Source organism: Capra hircus, chromosome 15, assembly GCF_001704415.2.
Source record: "Capra hircus breed San Clemente chromosome 15, ASM170441v1, whole genome shotgun sequence".
NCBI lineage: Eukaryota > Metazoa > Chordata > Mammalia > Artiodactyla > Bovidae > Capra > Capra hircus.
The window spans coordinates 40,140,961-40,157,847 of NC_030822.1; the positions used below are offsets into that span (position 1 = coordinate 40,140,961).

Sequence of the window (16,887 nt, forward strand, 5' to 3'; positions counted from 1 at the left end):
TAGGAGGGAAGCCCTAGGATGCTAAAGTCTTCCACAAACAAGAAGCAGGTGGAGGACAGGGAAGGTGGAAGGAGGCTGTTCCTTGGAAGGATCTATAGGATCCTGCTTGGTCACAGAAACACAGGAACAAGAGCAGGTTCTGGCACGTTCCTGGAAGGAAATTAGGAATTTGAGTTTGGATACGTTTTCCCAGGCTTTGGAACCGCTGGTGGAGATGTGTCCAGTAAGTTGGATAGACCATTTGCAGCTCTGGAGCATTCCGGAATGATCAAGAGGTTCAGGAGTCATTAGCAGGCAGGAGGTTGTTAAAACCGTGGGAGTGGGTGAGAGCCGCAGAGGAGGCAGGCAGCTCAGCGGTAGAAAACCCAACAACACTGCAACGAAAAGCCAGGCCCTGGAGGCTGAGAACCTAGCAGTCATCACTGGGGTATGTTGAAAATCCGGGGTTGTGGAGGGGCGCGGGCGCCAACTCTGGAAACTGTACTCCGAGGGTTCCAGGAAGGAAGGTGTGGTCAGCAAGTTCAAATGCTGGGGAGGGGCGAGCAGGGGCTACAAGGCCCTCACTGGCTTCTGGCAACTAAGAGGTCAGTGCGGACTTGGAGGGGCGGGTGCATAAGCCCAGGGTTGGAGGAGAGGGAGAGAGGGGGTGTCAACTCAGTTCCGGGGAGTAAGTCACCTGTTTGGGCACCGTGACCCCAGCATCTCTCTTTGGGACAAGTTTCGGCAGGGGAGGAGGTTCGGGAAGATCGAACACAGAGGAGAGCGCTTTGGGGGCCGGGGCTGACCGCCGAAGCGAGGTGCGAGGAGCCGGGCAGGTCCTGACCCCCGGCGGCTGCGGGCGCGCTTCCGGCCGAGGGACCCATCGCCGCCGCGGCGCCCCTGGGGCGCTCAAGTTTCCAGTTGGCCGCGCGGCCCGGTAGCGGCGCTCCAGGTAGCGGCGGCCTGGCCCGGTGGGCGGGCGGCGGGCAGGGCAGACCTGCGCGGCGGCGGCCCGGCCCGCACCGCTCTGTTGCCGGCTGCTCGCTTCCTCTCCGCTCCGCGCCCAGGTAGGTCACCGGCTGGGGCGGCGCGAGGCCCCCGGGCTTCTCCCCTGCGGAGGCGGCCCTCCTCCTGCCTCCCGGCGGGCCCGGGAGGTCCGGGCCCGGGACGCCGCAGCACCGCGCCCTGGGAGCGCCGGTCCCCGCCCCTGCTGCGGGACTCTCCGCAGGCTCCCGCCCAGCGCCAGCGGCGGGCAAGGCCTGGCCGGGGCCGGCTCGCCCCGGCAGCTGTGCTCGGCAGCCTTTCCGCGGTGCTGGCTGTGCGCCCTGCCCCGCTCAGCCACCTGTGTTCCAGCCTGCGGGCCGCCCCCATCGGCCCACGGCATGGCCCTGTCCCCTGAACCCGGTGAGTGCGCGCGATGCTGCGCTCCTGACCTTGGGCCCACGCCCGGTGGCCCCCGGCTGCCCGGGGCGGGAGTCGGAGCGCCCCGGGGTGGGAACTAAGGTCCTGGGCTTCCTCGCCCGCTGAGAAGGTGGCTCCGACCCCAGGCTCATTGCTTGCCAGGGCGCTGGTCTCTCCCAGTACCTGTGGTAGCCTGGGGTTCAGAGTCCTCGGGTGACCCCCCGCCGCATCTCGGCTCCCTGGCGACTGATTTTGGATTCGAAAGGTTTAGAGAAATTAAGGGATCTGGGACTTGCCGCCACTTAAGAACCTGGACTAATTTCTGGGTGCTTGAGGACTGGCCAGATGCCAACAGCTTAAGACTTCCACCTGAAGGCAAGGGGATGGACAGGGTGGCAAGGTGATGGGATCATTGGAGGCCTTCCTCCTTACCTCTTTGGCTCTTTCCTGCAAGGGAGGTAGGTATACTGCATCTGGCAGTCTGCTTTATGCCCTTGAACTTCCTGGTAGTTGCTTTGCCAGTGGAACTGCTTGACTTGGCTGGCAGAGGCCTCTGGAGCAGGAGAGGCTTGCTAACTAGAGTGTCATTTCCCCTAACTGTTGGGTCCTTGTGTGTGAGTGGAACCTTGGTGATGATCAGTTAGCAAAGAAGCTGAGTGAAGAAAGCTGGAAACACTAGGAGGAATTTCAGCATGGTCCTGAGCCCTTGTTGACTATCCCCCCTGGATGTGCTAACCAACATTTGGCCACTTTAGGGAGAAATTGGCTGCAACTGGAACTCCTGTAGGAGAAATTCCTCTCCTGACTGAAGCATCAGTGGTAGCTGTAGAGCCAGGCAGCCACAGAGCCTCTGTCAGCCCTCACCTTCTAGTGTATTGATAGCTAGTTTGGAGTAGTTGTGTGCTGTGCTTAGTTGCTCAGTTGTGTCCAACTCTTTGCAACCCCATGGACTGTAGCCCTCCAGGCTCCTTTGTCCATAGAATTTTCCAGGCAAGAATACTGGAGTGGGTTGTCATTTCCTACTCCTGACCTGCCTACAACTCTGGCAGCAACTCTGAGGAGCTGCTCTAAAGATGCCTGTTTGGGGCTGCCCTAAGAACTACAGGACTTTCATGAGTGGCCTGTCGGAGACTCTTGGACCTCTGAGCCCGACCCTCAGCCCAAGCTCTGTTCTTCAGAGATCCTCAGTAAGGAGTGAGGGACTCTCAGCAAAGTCAAGAAGCTTTTGGAGAGATGACCTCTGCTTTCCTTGTCTTCACACTAGGTCTGTCCTCTTTAGATGGCTTTGAAATCAATTCCTGGTCTTGAAAATATCATGGGCAGATAAGGTACAGCCTTAGGGTTAAGCACAGAGAATATCTTCTCTCCCCGAAAGCTGCTCATTGGTCTTTCGGTTCTTCCCCCACAAATATTAATCTCTTATTTCTAATGTGTGCTGCTGCATATCTAGGACAGGAGACCATGGCTTTGGGCTCTGATCTAGCAGGGGCTAGGCCTGAAGAGGGTGGGCTCCTGACCTGAGTGCTGGCCATGCAGTCAGCAAGAAGTATCACTTATAGAGGAGAAGGTTATTTTTCCTGATCTGGTTTCACATTTGAACATGGTTTCCTTTGTCTTGAACCCAAATAGGAGTTGAGACAGTACCTGGCACATATTAGTGCTCAGTAAATAATGCTGAATGAAAGGATTTGGTGTCTAGATGAAAGGTCATGTTCATTTTCTCTGTTGGACTTTCTCACAGCTAGTATCAAGATGATAATGATGTCAAGAGATAACACTTATAAAACACATATTATGTGCCAGGTACTATTCTAAGCACTTACACATGCTAACTGATTGTCATGGCAACCTATGAGGTTGGCACTGTTATTATCCCCATTTTATAGGGAATAAAACTGAACCAGAGAAATCAGTAACTTGTCCAAGTTTATGTAACTTAGTGGTGAAGCAAAATTCAAACCTGAGAAGTCTGGCTCGAGTCCATCTTCTTAACCACATACTGTACTGACTCTTGACATTGACGTAGGTAGATTCACCACTTAGCTCACTGACTCATTCATTAAGTTATGCATTCGTTCATTCAACAGATACAGTGAATGAGAGGGGCAAGGTCTGTCATGAAGGTGATGCACAGTGAGCGAAACCCCTTTGCCCAGCCTCTCTTTGAGTCATGCACACCTCAGAAGTGAGGAGAAAATGAACCCCTATATAGGCAAGGCCACAGCATCCTTTTGGGGAGAGGGGAGTGGTTTCTTTTTGGATAAGATATAATTTGATTCCAGCCTTTCCTGTTTGTTGGGATTTTGTAAGGGACAGTTAAGTGGTAAAAGTGAAAGCAGCCTGATTTGGCACAATAACTTTACATCCTTGAACCTAATAAATATTGTAGGTTTTCATATCATGGAAATGAAAATAAAAAATTGTGTATAGTCTGGTCTCCTGGGCAGGAAATGCAGGCCTGGGCCTGGTTATCATAGATTATCTTTTTTTTTTCTTAAAGTCTATTTTTAAAAATTGAGGTATAGTTCATGTGTAATATTATATCAGTTATAGGTATACAATATAGTGATTCATAATTTCTAAAGGTTATATTCCATTTATAATTATTATAAATTATTGGCTATATTCCCTGTGTTGTATAATATGTGCTTGTAGCTTATTGATTCTATACATAATAGTTTGGGCCTCTTTATCTCCTACCCCTATCGTGTCCCGCCCCCTTTCCTTTCCCTACTGGTAATCGCTAGTGAGTCCACTATCCTGTCTCTGTGTCCTTTTTGTTATAGTCATCAGTTTGTTGTACTTTTTAGATTCCACATGTAAGTCATATCATACAGTATTTGTCTTTTTCTGTCTGACTTATTTAACTTAGTATAATACCCTCCAAATCTATCCATATTATTGCAAATGGCAAAATATTCTTTCTTATGGCTGAGAATTCTATTGTATATATGTCCACATCTTCTCTATCTGTTCATTGTTGATGGACACTTAGGCTGCTTCCATATCTTGGGGATTGTAAATAATGTTGCTCTGATCATTGGGGTACTTTCGAATTAGTATTTTCATTTTTTCAGATCTATATCCAGGAGTGGAATTGTTGGGTCATATGGTAGTTCTTTCAGGATTTGAAATAGCTCAACTGGAATTCCATCACCTCCATTAGCTTTGTTTGTAGTGATGCTTTCTAAGGCCCACTTGACTTCACATTCCAGGATGTCTGGCTCCAGGTGAGTGATCACACCATCGTGATTATCTGGGTCGTGAAGCTCTTTTTTGTACAGTTCTGTGTATTCTTGCCACCTCTTCTTAATATCTTCTGCTTCTGTTAGATCCATACCATTTCTGTCCTTTATCGAGCCCATCTTTGCATGAAATGTTCCCTTGGTATCTCTAATTTTCTTGAAGAGATCTCTAGTCTTTCCCATTCTGTTCTTTTCCTCTATTTCTTTGCATTGATCGCTGAGGAAGGCTTTCTTATCTCTCCTTGCTAGTCTTTGGAACTCTGCATTCAGATGCTTATATCTTTCCTTTTCTCCTTTGCTTTTCGCTTCTCTTCTTTTCACAGCTTCCCAGGCCTCCCCAGACAGCCATTTTGCTTTTTTGCATTTCTTTTCCATGGGGATGGTCTTGATCCCTGTCTCCTGTACAATGTCATGAACCTCATTCCATAGTTCATCAGACACTCTATCTATCAGATCTAGTCCCTTAAATCTATTTCTTACTTCCACTGTATAATCATAAGGGATTTGATTTAGGTCATACCTGAATGGTCTAGTGGTTTTCCCTACTTTCGCCAATTTAAGTCTGAATTTGTCAATAAAGAGTTCATGATCTGAGCCACAGTCAGCTCCCGGTCTTGTTTTTGCTGACTGTATAGAGCTTCTCCATCTCTGGCTGCAAAGAATATAATCAATCTGATTTCGGTGTTGACCATTTGGTGATGTCCATGTGTAGAGTCTTCTCTTGGGTTGTTGGAAGAGGGTGTTTTCTATGACCAGTGCGTTCTCTTGGCAAAACTCTATTAGCCTTTGCCCTGCTTCATTCCGTATTCCAAGGCCAAATTTGCCTGTTACTCCAGGTGTTTCTTGGCTTCCTACTTTTGCATTCCAGTCCCCTATAATGAAAAGGACATCTTTTTTGGGTGTTAGTTCTAAAAGGTCTTGTAGGTCTTCAAAGAACCATTCAACTTCAGCTTCTTCAGCATTACTGGTCAAGGCATAGACTTGGATTACTGTGATATTGAATGGTTTGCCTTGGAAAAAGTTGGCTTAAAGCTCAACATTCAGAAAACTAAGATTATGGCATCTGGTCCCATCACTTCATGGGAAATAGATGGAGCAACAGTGGAAACAGTGTCAGACTTTATTTTTTGGGCTCCAAAATCACTGCAGATGGTGATTGCAGCCATGAAATTAAAAGACGCTTACTCCTTGGAAGGAAAGTTATGAGCAACCTAGATAGCATATTCAAAAGCAGAGAAATTACTTTGCCAACAAAGGTCTGTTTAGTCAAGGCTATGGTTTTTCCTGTGGTCATGTATGGATGTGAGAGTTGGAATGTGAAGAAAGCTGAGTGCCGAAGAATTGATACTTTTGAACTGTGGTGTTGGAGAAGACTCTTGAGAGTCCCTTGGACTGCAAGGAGATCCAACCAGTCCATTCTAAAGGAGATTAGTCCTGGGTTTTCTTTGGAATGAATGATGCTAAAACTGAAACTCCAGTACTTTGGCCACTTCATGCGAAGAGTTGACTCATTGGAAAAGACTCTGATGCTGGGAGGGATTGGGGGCAGGAGGAGAAGGGGACAACAAAGGATGAGATGGCTGGATGGCATTACTGACTCGATAGACGTGATTTTGAGTGAACTCCAGGAGTTGGTGATAGACAGAGAGGCCTGGCATGCTGCAATTCATGGGGTCACAAAGAGTTGGACACAACTGAGCGACTGAACTGAACTGATGGTAGTTCTATGTTTAGCTTTTTGATTTTCCATAGTGGCTGCCCCAATTTACATTCCTCCTAACAGTGTATGAGGGTTCCCTTTTCTCCACATCCTCGCTAATATTTTTTATTTGTGGTCTTTTCGATGATAGCCATTCTGACAGGTGGGAGATTATATCTCTTTGTGGTTTTAATTTGCATTTCTCTTATTAATGATGTTGAGCATCTTTTCATGTGCCTGTTGGCCATATGTATGTCTTCTTTTGAAACATGTCTATGAGGTCTTCTATGCACTTTTTAATTGAGTTGTTTGTATTTTTGATGTTGAGTTGAATGAGGTATTTATGTATTTTGGTTATTAGCCCCCTATTAGTTATATCATTAGCAGTATATTCTTCCATTCAGTAGTATCACAGATTGTCTTAATGTTCTTTCAGAAAGCCTTCTTTCAAAAGGCTTTGAGTTTGGGACCAGCGCTCCTCAGTCTAGGGGGACTTCTGGGCCATGAGGAGCAGAGATGTATTAGGCTCAAGGAGGAATTGTTAGTTCACGAGCAAAGTTTGCTCTCCCAAGACAAAGCCACAGTTACCTTCAAAACTGCTGCTCTTCTGGAGGGTCTTGCATCCCTCCAGTGGGACCCTTGGCCATCGTCCCAGCCTGTGTCACTGTAGTGGGGTTGCTGCCCATCTCTCTTTGGACGTGATGGAGTAGATCTCATGCTAATTGCTGGGGCCTGGGAAGGCAGCTTTTTCTAGATTGGAAAATGAAGGCTCAAAGTGGAAGGCATTTTCCAAAGCCTATGCCCAGGATATGCATAGGTATTTTTCCCTAGGGTGTCAGTGGTGGAAGGGTCAAATAAGTGTGTTGGGTTACACAAAGTCAAGCAGCTTTTAAAAAGTTATTCTTTGTTTAGTTTTGTCTGTGTTGGCTGTTCGTTACTGTGTACGGGCTTTTCTCCAGCTGCGGTGAGTGGGGGCTACTCTCTAGCTGGGGCGTGCAGGCTTCACTGCAGCGGCTTCCCTTGTTGCGGCTGACTGGCTCTAGGGTGCACAGGCTCAGTACTGTGGTGTGAAGAGTTTGTCACCCTGCGGCGTGTGGAATCTTCCTAGACCAAGAATCGAACCTGTGTCCTCTGCATTGGCAGGTGGATTCCCAACCACTGGACCATCAGAGTAGTCCCTTCACGCAGCTTTCTTGACCAGAGGATTTCTAAATGTTTAGAATCTGCCAGTAGGAATCGTGTGTGTGAATTTCCATGAGGGACTACGGTATGCAGTATTGTGTAAGCCTTCTGGCATTTTATGTTCTACAGACTACACTTTGGAAAATGCTTGTTTAGACCAGAACTTTCCAGGGTCTGGCTAAAGATCTAAAATAAGACTCCCTGGATGTGATACGCCCAAGTTGGTTCTCAGATGCACGGGCTAGGATGCTCCGTGGCAGCCCCATCCTAACCCCACTCCTGCCCCAAACACACTAGCCAAAGGAATCATTTCCCTCTCCTCCCTCTGGCAAAATAGCACTAAGGGCTCAGGTTTTTTCCCCCCCGCCCTCCATTTTAAGGTCATTTAATTATTTAATGAATACACATGACTGTCCCTCTAGGTTGCTTGTAGCCTGCTGGTCGCACTGTTTATGAAACAGCTGTGAGGACAGGTGGGTCATAATCTCTGGGTAGCTAAAGCCCAGCAGCAGCCCGAGGATCGTGTGTCAACCCTGTAATCCCACTCTGTACGCACAGGAATTATCTGCCGCTCAGGAAGGCACAACCTCACGATTGGACATGAGGAGGTGACTCAGGCCCAAGCAAGGGCTGGAGCCAGCCTCCCAGTAAACAAGTGGCCCCATCCTCTCCGGGCGCTTCTCCCCAGGGTTTCAACAGCACCACAGAAATAGCCCTGTTGCTCATGGTTATTTCCCAGACCCACGCCACTGCTCTAAGTCCCTGGGAGGCTGCGTGTCTGTTGTGAGCTTCCCCACAGAGGACTATCCTTCTCCTAAAGGGCGGGTGAGGAGTGGGACTTTGCGCCCTGGGAGGCTGTAGTGATCCGCCTGGACTGCTCCGTGGGTTACCTGAGGCAGGGAGCCCGGCAGCTGCTGGCGGCTGCATCCAGCCGGCCCTCAGGAGGCTTCTCCAAGCTGGAGGCCCACGTGGGAGCTGACGGCGGCAGTAAGGAGCGGAGGCTGGGGCAGGTGGGAGGCGCTTCTTTCCCTGGGGTGGGTGGGTGGGTGGGCCACCAGGCCTGCTGCTCTGGCTGAGCTGGTCAGGTTGCCCTGTCATCTGTGATGTGCAGCTCTCTTCCGGGAAAGGAGCCGATCGAGGCAGTCTCTCATCCTCACCTGCTCCCGCCCTTCTCTCCCCTTGAGCTTCTGTCCTTTCCCTCCGGTGGGGGAGGGGCTCGCATTGGCAACTGGCCCAGAGCCCCCTCCCCCCACACCGCCAGTCTTGGGGTGCTCCCAGAAAGGTTGCTTCGGGGAGGGGGGCCCTCTGAGGGGACCAGGACAAGCTCGTAAGATGAGCCGGGTCGTGAGGCAGAGCCTGAAGTGAGGTTCAGAAACGGAAGCGGTGCAGGTGATGGTATCGCAGCCAGTGCTCAGCTTTCAGGAGGGGTCTGGACGTTCGAGGGAGGGGGTGGCTTATCGGCTGTGGTTGGTCGGGAAGGCTGAATGTACTCTTGCTTAGGGCAGCAGCAGCAGCTTGAGTTTCCTGCTCTGAAGGGGGCTGTGAGTGGGGGCAGGACGCCGCTTTCTGGACACAGCAGCCATGATAGCTGGCATTACCTGGGCCCTTTAGGACTCTTGGAAAATTTCCACTTCCATTTCATATTCACGGAAGAATTTCCAGCCCAGACGTGTCCTGCTGTTGCTCAGGGCTGCTCACAGATATGCAAAGCAGAGACCTCCCACCCCAGCAGCAGACGGAGCCCAGCTAGCTGCGCTCACCCTGACTCAGCTCAGCCGCCCGGGCAGCACGCAGCCTTTGGTCCGAGTGCGTCACCTGGATGGCATCCTCAGGAGCAGCCATGGGGACCCCAGCACCAGGTGCAGGTCTGTGTCTCGGGTTCTGACCACGGGAGTCTGGCAGGAGTGAGAAACAGCTTCATTTGTGTAGCGAGGGGATTTTTAAGAGGCACTGTGCCCCTTTTCTGGAGAGGCTGTGATGCCGTGAAAAAGTGCCTGTTTGTTGAACCTGGCAGCATATTACAGCTTTCTAACTTTGGGACACTTTGCTGTCAAGCCCACTGGAGGGTGTGGTATTCCATGTCACAACGCCATAAGCCAATGCCAGTGAATTCACAGTTTAGCCTCCTGAGCATGCTGGCTTCAGCTGACAAGTGGTTGAAAGTCAGGCTTGAACTGGCAGTTGGAGCTGAAGCTCTGCTGGGCTTTCCTCCACATGCCTGGCCTGGCTGGGGTCTCTGGGTCTGAGAAGAGAGGCAGGCTCTGGAAGAAGGGGTTGGCAGGTGGGACTTGTCTGCCAATGATGTGCAGAAGACAACAAATATCCAGAAGGCTCCTATGACCCACTGACTTAGCCCAGCACACTGGCTGGGTTACTTGGTCAATTCTAAGGCATGGAGTAGTCTTCACCAGTTATTTAAGATATTGGTAGTAGTGCTGCAGGGGACTCGTATGGATACTGACACAGAGGGGTCTATGGGGAGATGTGATTCTCAGGTCTTTGGTGTGCCCCGTGAATCTGGGGTGAAGAGGCTATGGAATGCAGCATTTTCCTAATTATTAACCCCAGGACCTGTTTCATAGCAACAGGTGTTGACTTCTAATGAGAACCAATATGGAAAAGACTGACTTAAGCTATTTGAGCTAAAGAAAAAGGAAGATCACTTATAGAAGGATGCATCCTGTAAAGTATGTTTAGTTGACTTGAGTAAACTAAAAATGCTTCATGAAAAAATTGGCAGGATCTGGCATAAGAGCCCTCAGACACAAAAGACACCCCCAAGTGGCCCACTTCTGAGGGGATGTGGCTGGGTCATGCTTGTGTGTATTTAGGGGGGTATAAGGAGGTGGTGGTGAGCAGCCTCTGTGATGCTATCGCAGCTAAAGGGCTAAAGCTAATGCAGAAATAGGTCTTAAAGGTGGAATTCCTTTTGAACTGGCCTCTTTCTGGTGTGGAGTAGGTGGGAGAGGACCCTGATGACCAAAATATGGGATGTAGACATTTGATTAGTTTTCATATTTTTCTGTTTTTGGAACTCTTGAGTCTATTCATTTTCTTTTTATTTTCTTTGTTTCTGTGCAAATGACATTACAATAGCATCAATGATAAATCAGATATTGCCTTTCCCACTGGCAGTCCTGCTATCTGGTCATTTAAGTATGTCTCTTGCAGCCCTGGTCCATAAGGGGATGCATTTTCGTATCGCTGCAATCAAAGCTTGGGAACAGTTTCATGTATTAGTTTTTTCATTCGCTATTATCTCACAAGGTATTTTTTATGTGATGGCACTGTCCTCATGACTATGATTTTGGTTGCTTCATGTTCTTTTTCATGTTCTTTTTCAGATGAGTATGCTCTCATCTGAACCTTTTAAAGCTATTTCTGTGAAGAGTGCAGGTAAACATCTTTGTGCATTTTCCTTCCTTCAGATTCTTTTCTTAGAAGCAGTTTCTCAAGTGGGCTTACTCTTTCAGATGCTTGAATGCTTTATGGCTTTTGCTGCCCCTTGCCTGGAGCCCTTTAAAGATCTGGAAAGCTGCACTTGACAGAGGCCTTAGAATTGGGAGATGGGGAACAAAGTTGGTCCAGCTTTGTTCACCCCTAACATCTCCTCCTGGGTCCAGCTCTTTGTCTTTCTTCCATTTCTTTCTTCTGTCACTTTCTTCTCTGGCCTCTGCTCTGATGGTTTCCAGCTTCCTCTTCTCTGCTATCAGGGTGTGGAAATCTCCATAGCCAGCTGTTCCTCTTTGTCTTTGCAGGATGCTTATCTTGGTCTCTGCTGCCACAGACCAGCACAGTTGCATCCTGGGCTGCCTCTCTCCTCCCACTCAAGTCCCGAGGGGTGAGAGAGGCCCAGGAAAGGCCTGGCCCTGGGGGAGGAAGGAAGGAGGAAATTGGTTTCACAGTCTAAGGGCCTGCAGAGGTTTTATAGAATACCTCTCTATATAGCCTGTCCTTTAAGCAGCCTGTTTTCCTCCTTCCTGTCTGTGTCATGAATTAAATCTGCAGGCCGCAGAAAAGACCAGAGCAGCAAGCCCTCCTGGAACCAGAAACCTCACTGGTACCTAGAATTACGGTGCTTAGAACTGAGAGGGCCTTGGAGACCACTTAGTCCAATTCCTTTATCTCACAGATGAGAAAACGGGGAGGCGCAGAGAGTGACTGCCCCCAACTGCTCAGTGTCCCTCCTTCCCTGAAAGTGCTTCCTCTCCCCGCCAGAGAGCAGCCGGGCACTATCTCAACCTTCATCCTCTGTCTGCCTGATGAAACCACCGTCCCTCTTTAAACCCTCCTTAAAGAAACTGGATTGACAGAAAGCTTCTCTCCTGGAGCTGTTCCTGGCGAAGGTGGCTTGTGGAAGGGATGCAGTATTGGTCTGCTCCATCGGTGGGATGCTGGGGACAGCAAGGGGACCTGCCCTGACCCCCAAATGGGCAGAGAGAAGCAGCACAGTTTAGGGGTTCAGAGGACAGATGCCAGCACCAGATTTGTGGGCTCAGAGCCCCTGAGCAGAGGCTCAGAGAGGAAAGGGATGGGAGCCAGAGGCTGGGAACAGTGCAGGTCACGGCCTGCTTATTAGAAGTATGACCCTGGGCAAGTTAGCTGTCTGTGCCTTCATTCTGTCATCTGTAAAATGGGAACAACTAGGATTAACTGAGTTAGTACATGTATAGGGCTTGACAGAGCGCACTTACTACATGCTATATAAGTGATGAAAGACAGGCAAAGAAAAGAATCAACCAGGCGATTTAGGCTGGCTCCTGATAGTGAGAAGCCGGTGTGCAGAGGAGGTAAGGGCAAGCTGCTTTGAGGATGAGTCTTCAGCCGGGCTGTGAGAGGTAGAGTCTCCCTGTCCCCAGATGTTTATGTTATTGGCTGTCCTGTTAGAAGTTCCAGAGGGTTTGGGAGATGGTGCAACTGTGGTTTCCTTTCAGCAACAGTTCTCATTTTGTGTAGTGAGGAATGCAGCTGTGGATCTCCTGGGCTCTTACGCCGACCGTTCGAGCCTTTGGGCTTTGGCCTTCCTCTCTATGCAGTGGGGAGCAGGTTTGGTCACTGTAGCACCCCGCAGGGCCGCCTCATCGTCTACAGGAGGGGATTCTGAACTCTCCCCTCCACAGGAGGTGGGAAGGGTGGGGCTTGCCCGTTCATGATGATTCCCTGGGTTTGGGAAACAGTAGAACCCCTGGTTGAACAGTTCATGCTTTCACTTCTGAGCGTTTGCTTTCTCATGAGGTGTAAGTGGGCCTGTCCCTTTCACAGTCACTCGCTTAGGGAGCTAGTTGTAAAAATTGGCCTGTTGGGTTTGATCCGGGGAATTCCTGAGTAGACAGCTGACCCCAAAGACTGGGGCAGCTGGTTCTTTTTTCACTGCCTTCTCCTGCCCCGCACACCAGTGACTCAGGTGGTCTCGAAGTTCTTGGCTCACGTTGGTTCTCTTTTTCTGCCAGCCGAGATGCCGCGCCAATTCCCCAAGCTGAACATCTCCGAGGTGGATGAGCAAGTCCGGCTCCTGGCCGAGAAGGTGTTTGCTAAAGTACTCCGAGAAGAGGACAGCAAAGATGCCCTGTCCCTCTTCACAGTCCCCGAGGACTGCCCCATTGGACAGAAGGAGGCCAAGGAGAGGGAGCTGCAGAAGGAGCTGGCGGAGCAGAAGTCTTTGGAGACGGCGAAAAGGTTTGTCCCCTGAGCCTGGGTGGGGTTGTGCAGACACGGGTGGGCTGCAAATGCTTGTCTTGTGATGAGGCGCCTTGTGTGAAGTCGGCTGTCTTGGGAGCTGAGTTTAGTTCTTAACCAAGACTATTCAACTCACCATGTATTCACTGAAGGGTGTTGTGCCTTTGGTTGCAAAGATTGAAAACCACTTTCTCTACTGCTGTTTTAAAAACAAATCATGTACCTAAATACTCACAATTTCCAAATAACATTTGCATCTTCTTTCTAGAAACTTGAGGACTTCTTGGGAAACATCAATTTTACTTCTTTCATCACTTGACAAGTACTTTGTGTTGTTAATTAACTCAGCTCACTATTTGCCAGGTGTTGTGCTGGGCACTGGGGATATATTAATGAACTAGATACAGTCCCTGCCGTGTAGAGCTTAAGTTGGTCTAGACAATAATTGACTGGACAAATTAATTGAGAAATGACAAGTTGTGATAACTGCTGTGTCAGTCAGAGTCTAATCAGAAAAGCAGAAACTCCTTGAGTATTGGAAGTAGGATGTTTTCTCCGGAAACTGGTTACAGAGGTGATAGAGAACCAAGCAGTGGGGAGAGACGCTGCCCAGAGAATAGACGCAGTAGGAAGCAGCTGTCACCCCAGACTGGAGAGACAGTGGAGGAAAGTGGGGTTGCTGGAGCTTCGGGTGGAAGAGTTGGAACTGTGGTGGTCTTTCCAATAGAAACTGGAGCCTAGGGGGGTGACGCAACAGCTGCAGATATGGCCTCCAAAGGCAGAGATGGAGATGAGAGATACCTGGCTTTAATCTCTCTGGCACGTTCTGGTTTTCCCCCCTGGTTGCCATTGTCCAAGCCTAGCCAGAAGCCAGCTGACACATGGAGAGGGAGAGTCCTTTTTCAGATTGGGTAGTGAAGTCCTTTTTCAGATTAGGGAAGGTGACATCGTAGCTGATGCAAGGGTGTAAAGGAGTCAGCTGCTGTAGAGCTGGGTGAGCGCCTTATAGGCGGAGGAACCAGGACAAAGGCCCTTGGGTATCTTCAGGGAGGCCTGTGTACGGTCGAGGTGTGGTTAAGGGCGAAGTGCCATGATCTGCATCTGGAGGGGTAGACAGGGCCCAGATCAGATTGGCCTGTGCTCCCTGATTAGTAGTTTGGATCTTTAAGTGCACTGGGAAGCCGTCACCTTTCAGTTCATCTCCCCTGTGTTCTGCTGTGTGCTTAGTTGCTCAGTCGTGTCCAACTCTTTGTGACCCCCATGGACTGTAGCCCGCCAGGCTCCTCTCTCCATGGCATTCTCCAGGCAGGAATACTGGAGTGGGTTGCCATTTCCTTCTCGAGGGGATCTTCCCGACCCAGGGATTGAACCTGCATCTCCTGTGTCTCCTCCATTGCAGGTGGAGTCTTTCCCCTCTGAGCCATCTGGGGAGCCCATCTCACCCAGGAGAGCAGAATTAAAGAATAGAAAGCTTTGAGAAAGTGTCTGGTGGGGCTCTAGCTAGGTGCCCACCTGGCCGGCACACTGCGGACCTGAATAGCTAGGGTAGTGGAACCTGAGCCCTCTCTGCGACCCAGTCCATCGCCAGGTCCTTCCTAAGGTACTGCCTCATTTTAAAAGGCAAGTCCTTTCCTTTCTTGATAGTATAGAACTTCAGTACTTTGGTAACATTTTTTAGGAAAGTAGTAAAAAATCAAGTATTGGTATAAGGGCAAGAACAGAGCTTTATTGTGCAGAATATAAGTGCTTTCCTTCCTCTGAGGGGCTGTAAGCCTGTAAAGTGAAGGGGTCGTTGGTGTCGTTAGCCAGTGAGGTGGTCACAAGTTACCCTGGAGAGTAAAGCAGAGCCTGACTGTGGGGCCCCTTGCCCATACTTTGTTGGCTGAATAGATGTTATGAAGTGAATGCTCTGCAGGACCTTCTGTCTTCTGAACTGAGCATTTTGGACCCTTAATAATGAGAAGAAAAGGAGTCCTGACATTTTGCATTACTAGAAATGATAGGCTTCTGAGGTCAGTTTCCTACAGAGAGACACTGGACCTGACATCTGCAAAAGAGATTCTTCTGTTATCAATGACCAGGCTAACAGCCAGCCTTCCTATTCTTGAGTTCAAATGACGCTCCATGGTTTCCAGAAATTCCTCAGCAACCTCCTCTCCAGAAGTTTCATTCTTTCCCTGCTTGTTAGGTTATGGTGGTCTTGGTTTGCATCTGTCTGCCCCCTTTGACTGGAAGCTCCCTGAGGACTGTGTCTGGCTCCCACTGTATCCCAAGGATCCAGCCCAGAACCTAAACTGTGTTGGCGAGCAGTGGTAGCGTGGTAGGAGAAAGACATCCCGTTTCTCCACTGCCACCACAGACACCACCTCAGAGTGGGCACGGCTCCCTGGATCGCTGTGCTCTGCCACTCACTGGGATGCTCTGCGACTTTGGGCCCTTAGGAAACTTCTCTGTGCCCCAGTTTTTCACCATCTGTAAAGTAAGACCAATCAAGAGCTACTTTCATGGGATGTTGTGAGCAGTGAGGGAATTAACATGTAAAAGGCTTAGGGCAGGGCCTGGATCACGGTAAGACCCATGGAAATTTTAACTGTCCAACTTCCTGTAGCAGAGATGGGCAGCAACCTTATGGTGGGCTAAGTTAATCTGTATTTTAAACTTTGTCATTCAGTTGTTCAGTAGCATCCAACTCTTTGCAATCCCATGGACTGCAGCACGCCAGGCTCCCCTGTCCTTCACTATCTCCTGAAATTTGCTCAAACTCATGTCCGTTGAGTCGGTGATGCCATCCAACCATCTCATCCTTTGTCACCCTCTACTCCTCTCCCTCAGTCTTTTGCAGAATCAGGGTCTTTTCCAATGAGTCTGCTCTTCACATCAGGTGGTCAAAGTCTTGTAACTTCAGCTTTAGCATCAGTTCTTCCAATGAATATTCAGGGTTGATTTTATTTAGGATTGACTGGTTTGATCTCCTTGCTTCCAGGGGACTCTCAAGAGTCTTCCAGCACCACAGCTCAAAAGCATCAACTCTTTGGTGCTCAGTCTTGTTTATGGTCCAACTCTCACATCTATACTTGACTACTGGAAAAATCGTAGCTTTGACTAGATGGATCTTTGAATGTGAAGAAATGCCTCTGCCTTTTAATACGCTGTGTAGGTTGGTTATAGCTTTTCTTCAAAGAAGCAAGTGTCTTAATTTTGTGGCTGTAATCACTGTCTGCAGTGAGTTTGGAGTCCAAGAAAATAAAAACTGGCACTGCTTGCACTTTCCCCCCATCTATTTGCCATTAAGTGATGAGACTGAGTTCTATGATCTTAGTTTTTTGAATGTTGAGGTTTTTTTTTTTTTTTGGAATGTTGAGTTTTAAGCCAGCTTTTTCACTCCCCTCTTTCACCTTCATCAAGAAGTTCTTTAGTTTTTCTTCACTTTCTGCCATTAGACTGGTATTATCTGCTTGTCTGAGGTTGTTGATACTTCTCCTGGCAATCTTGATTCCAGATGGTGAGTCATTCAGCCTAGCATTTTGTCTAATGTACTCTGCATATAAGTTAAATAAGCAGAGTGACAATATACAGCCTTGACTTACTCCTTTCCCAATTTTGAACCTGCCCATTGTTCCAGGTCCAGTTCTGATTGTTGCTTCTTGACCTGCATATAGTTTCCTCAGGAGGCTGGTAAGGTGGTCTGGTATTCCCATCTTGAAG

At 49.0% G+C, this 16,887-nt stretch overlaps 1 protein-coding gene across 6 annotated transcripts in view; it reads left to right on the top strand.

The window, feature by feature from the left end:
• AMPD3 (adenosine monophosphate deaminase 3) overlaps positions 305-16,887 on the top strand; it is a 48,564-nt gene continuing 31,981 nt past the window's right edge. Inside the window, exons 1-3 of one of the 6 annotated variants that reach the window (XM_018059531.1) lie at positions 1,028-1,046; positions 10,851-10,902; positions 12,957-13,182. In XM_018059531.1, the coding sequence (XP_017915020.1) occupies positions 10,851-10,902; positions 12,957-13,182 (278 nt within the window). In that variant the 5' untranslated portion in view covers positions 1,028-1,046. Of the gene's footprint in view, positions 428-878; positions 1,047-1,271; positions 1,384-8,644; positions 9,372-10,850; positions 10,903-12,956; positions 13,183-16,887 lie in introns of those variants that run through there. The other 5 variants (XM_005689693.3, XM_018059533.1, XM_018059532.1 and 2 more) reach the window with 5 other exon arrangements.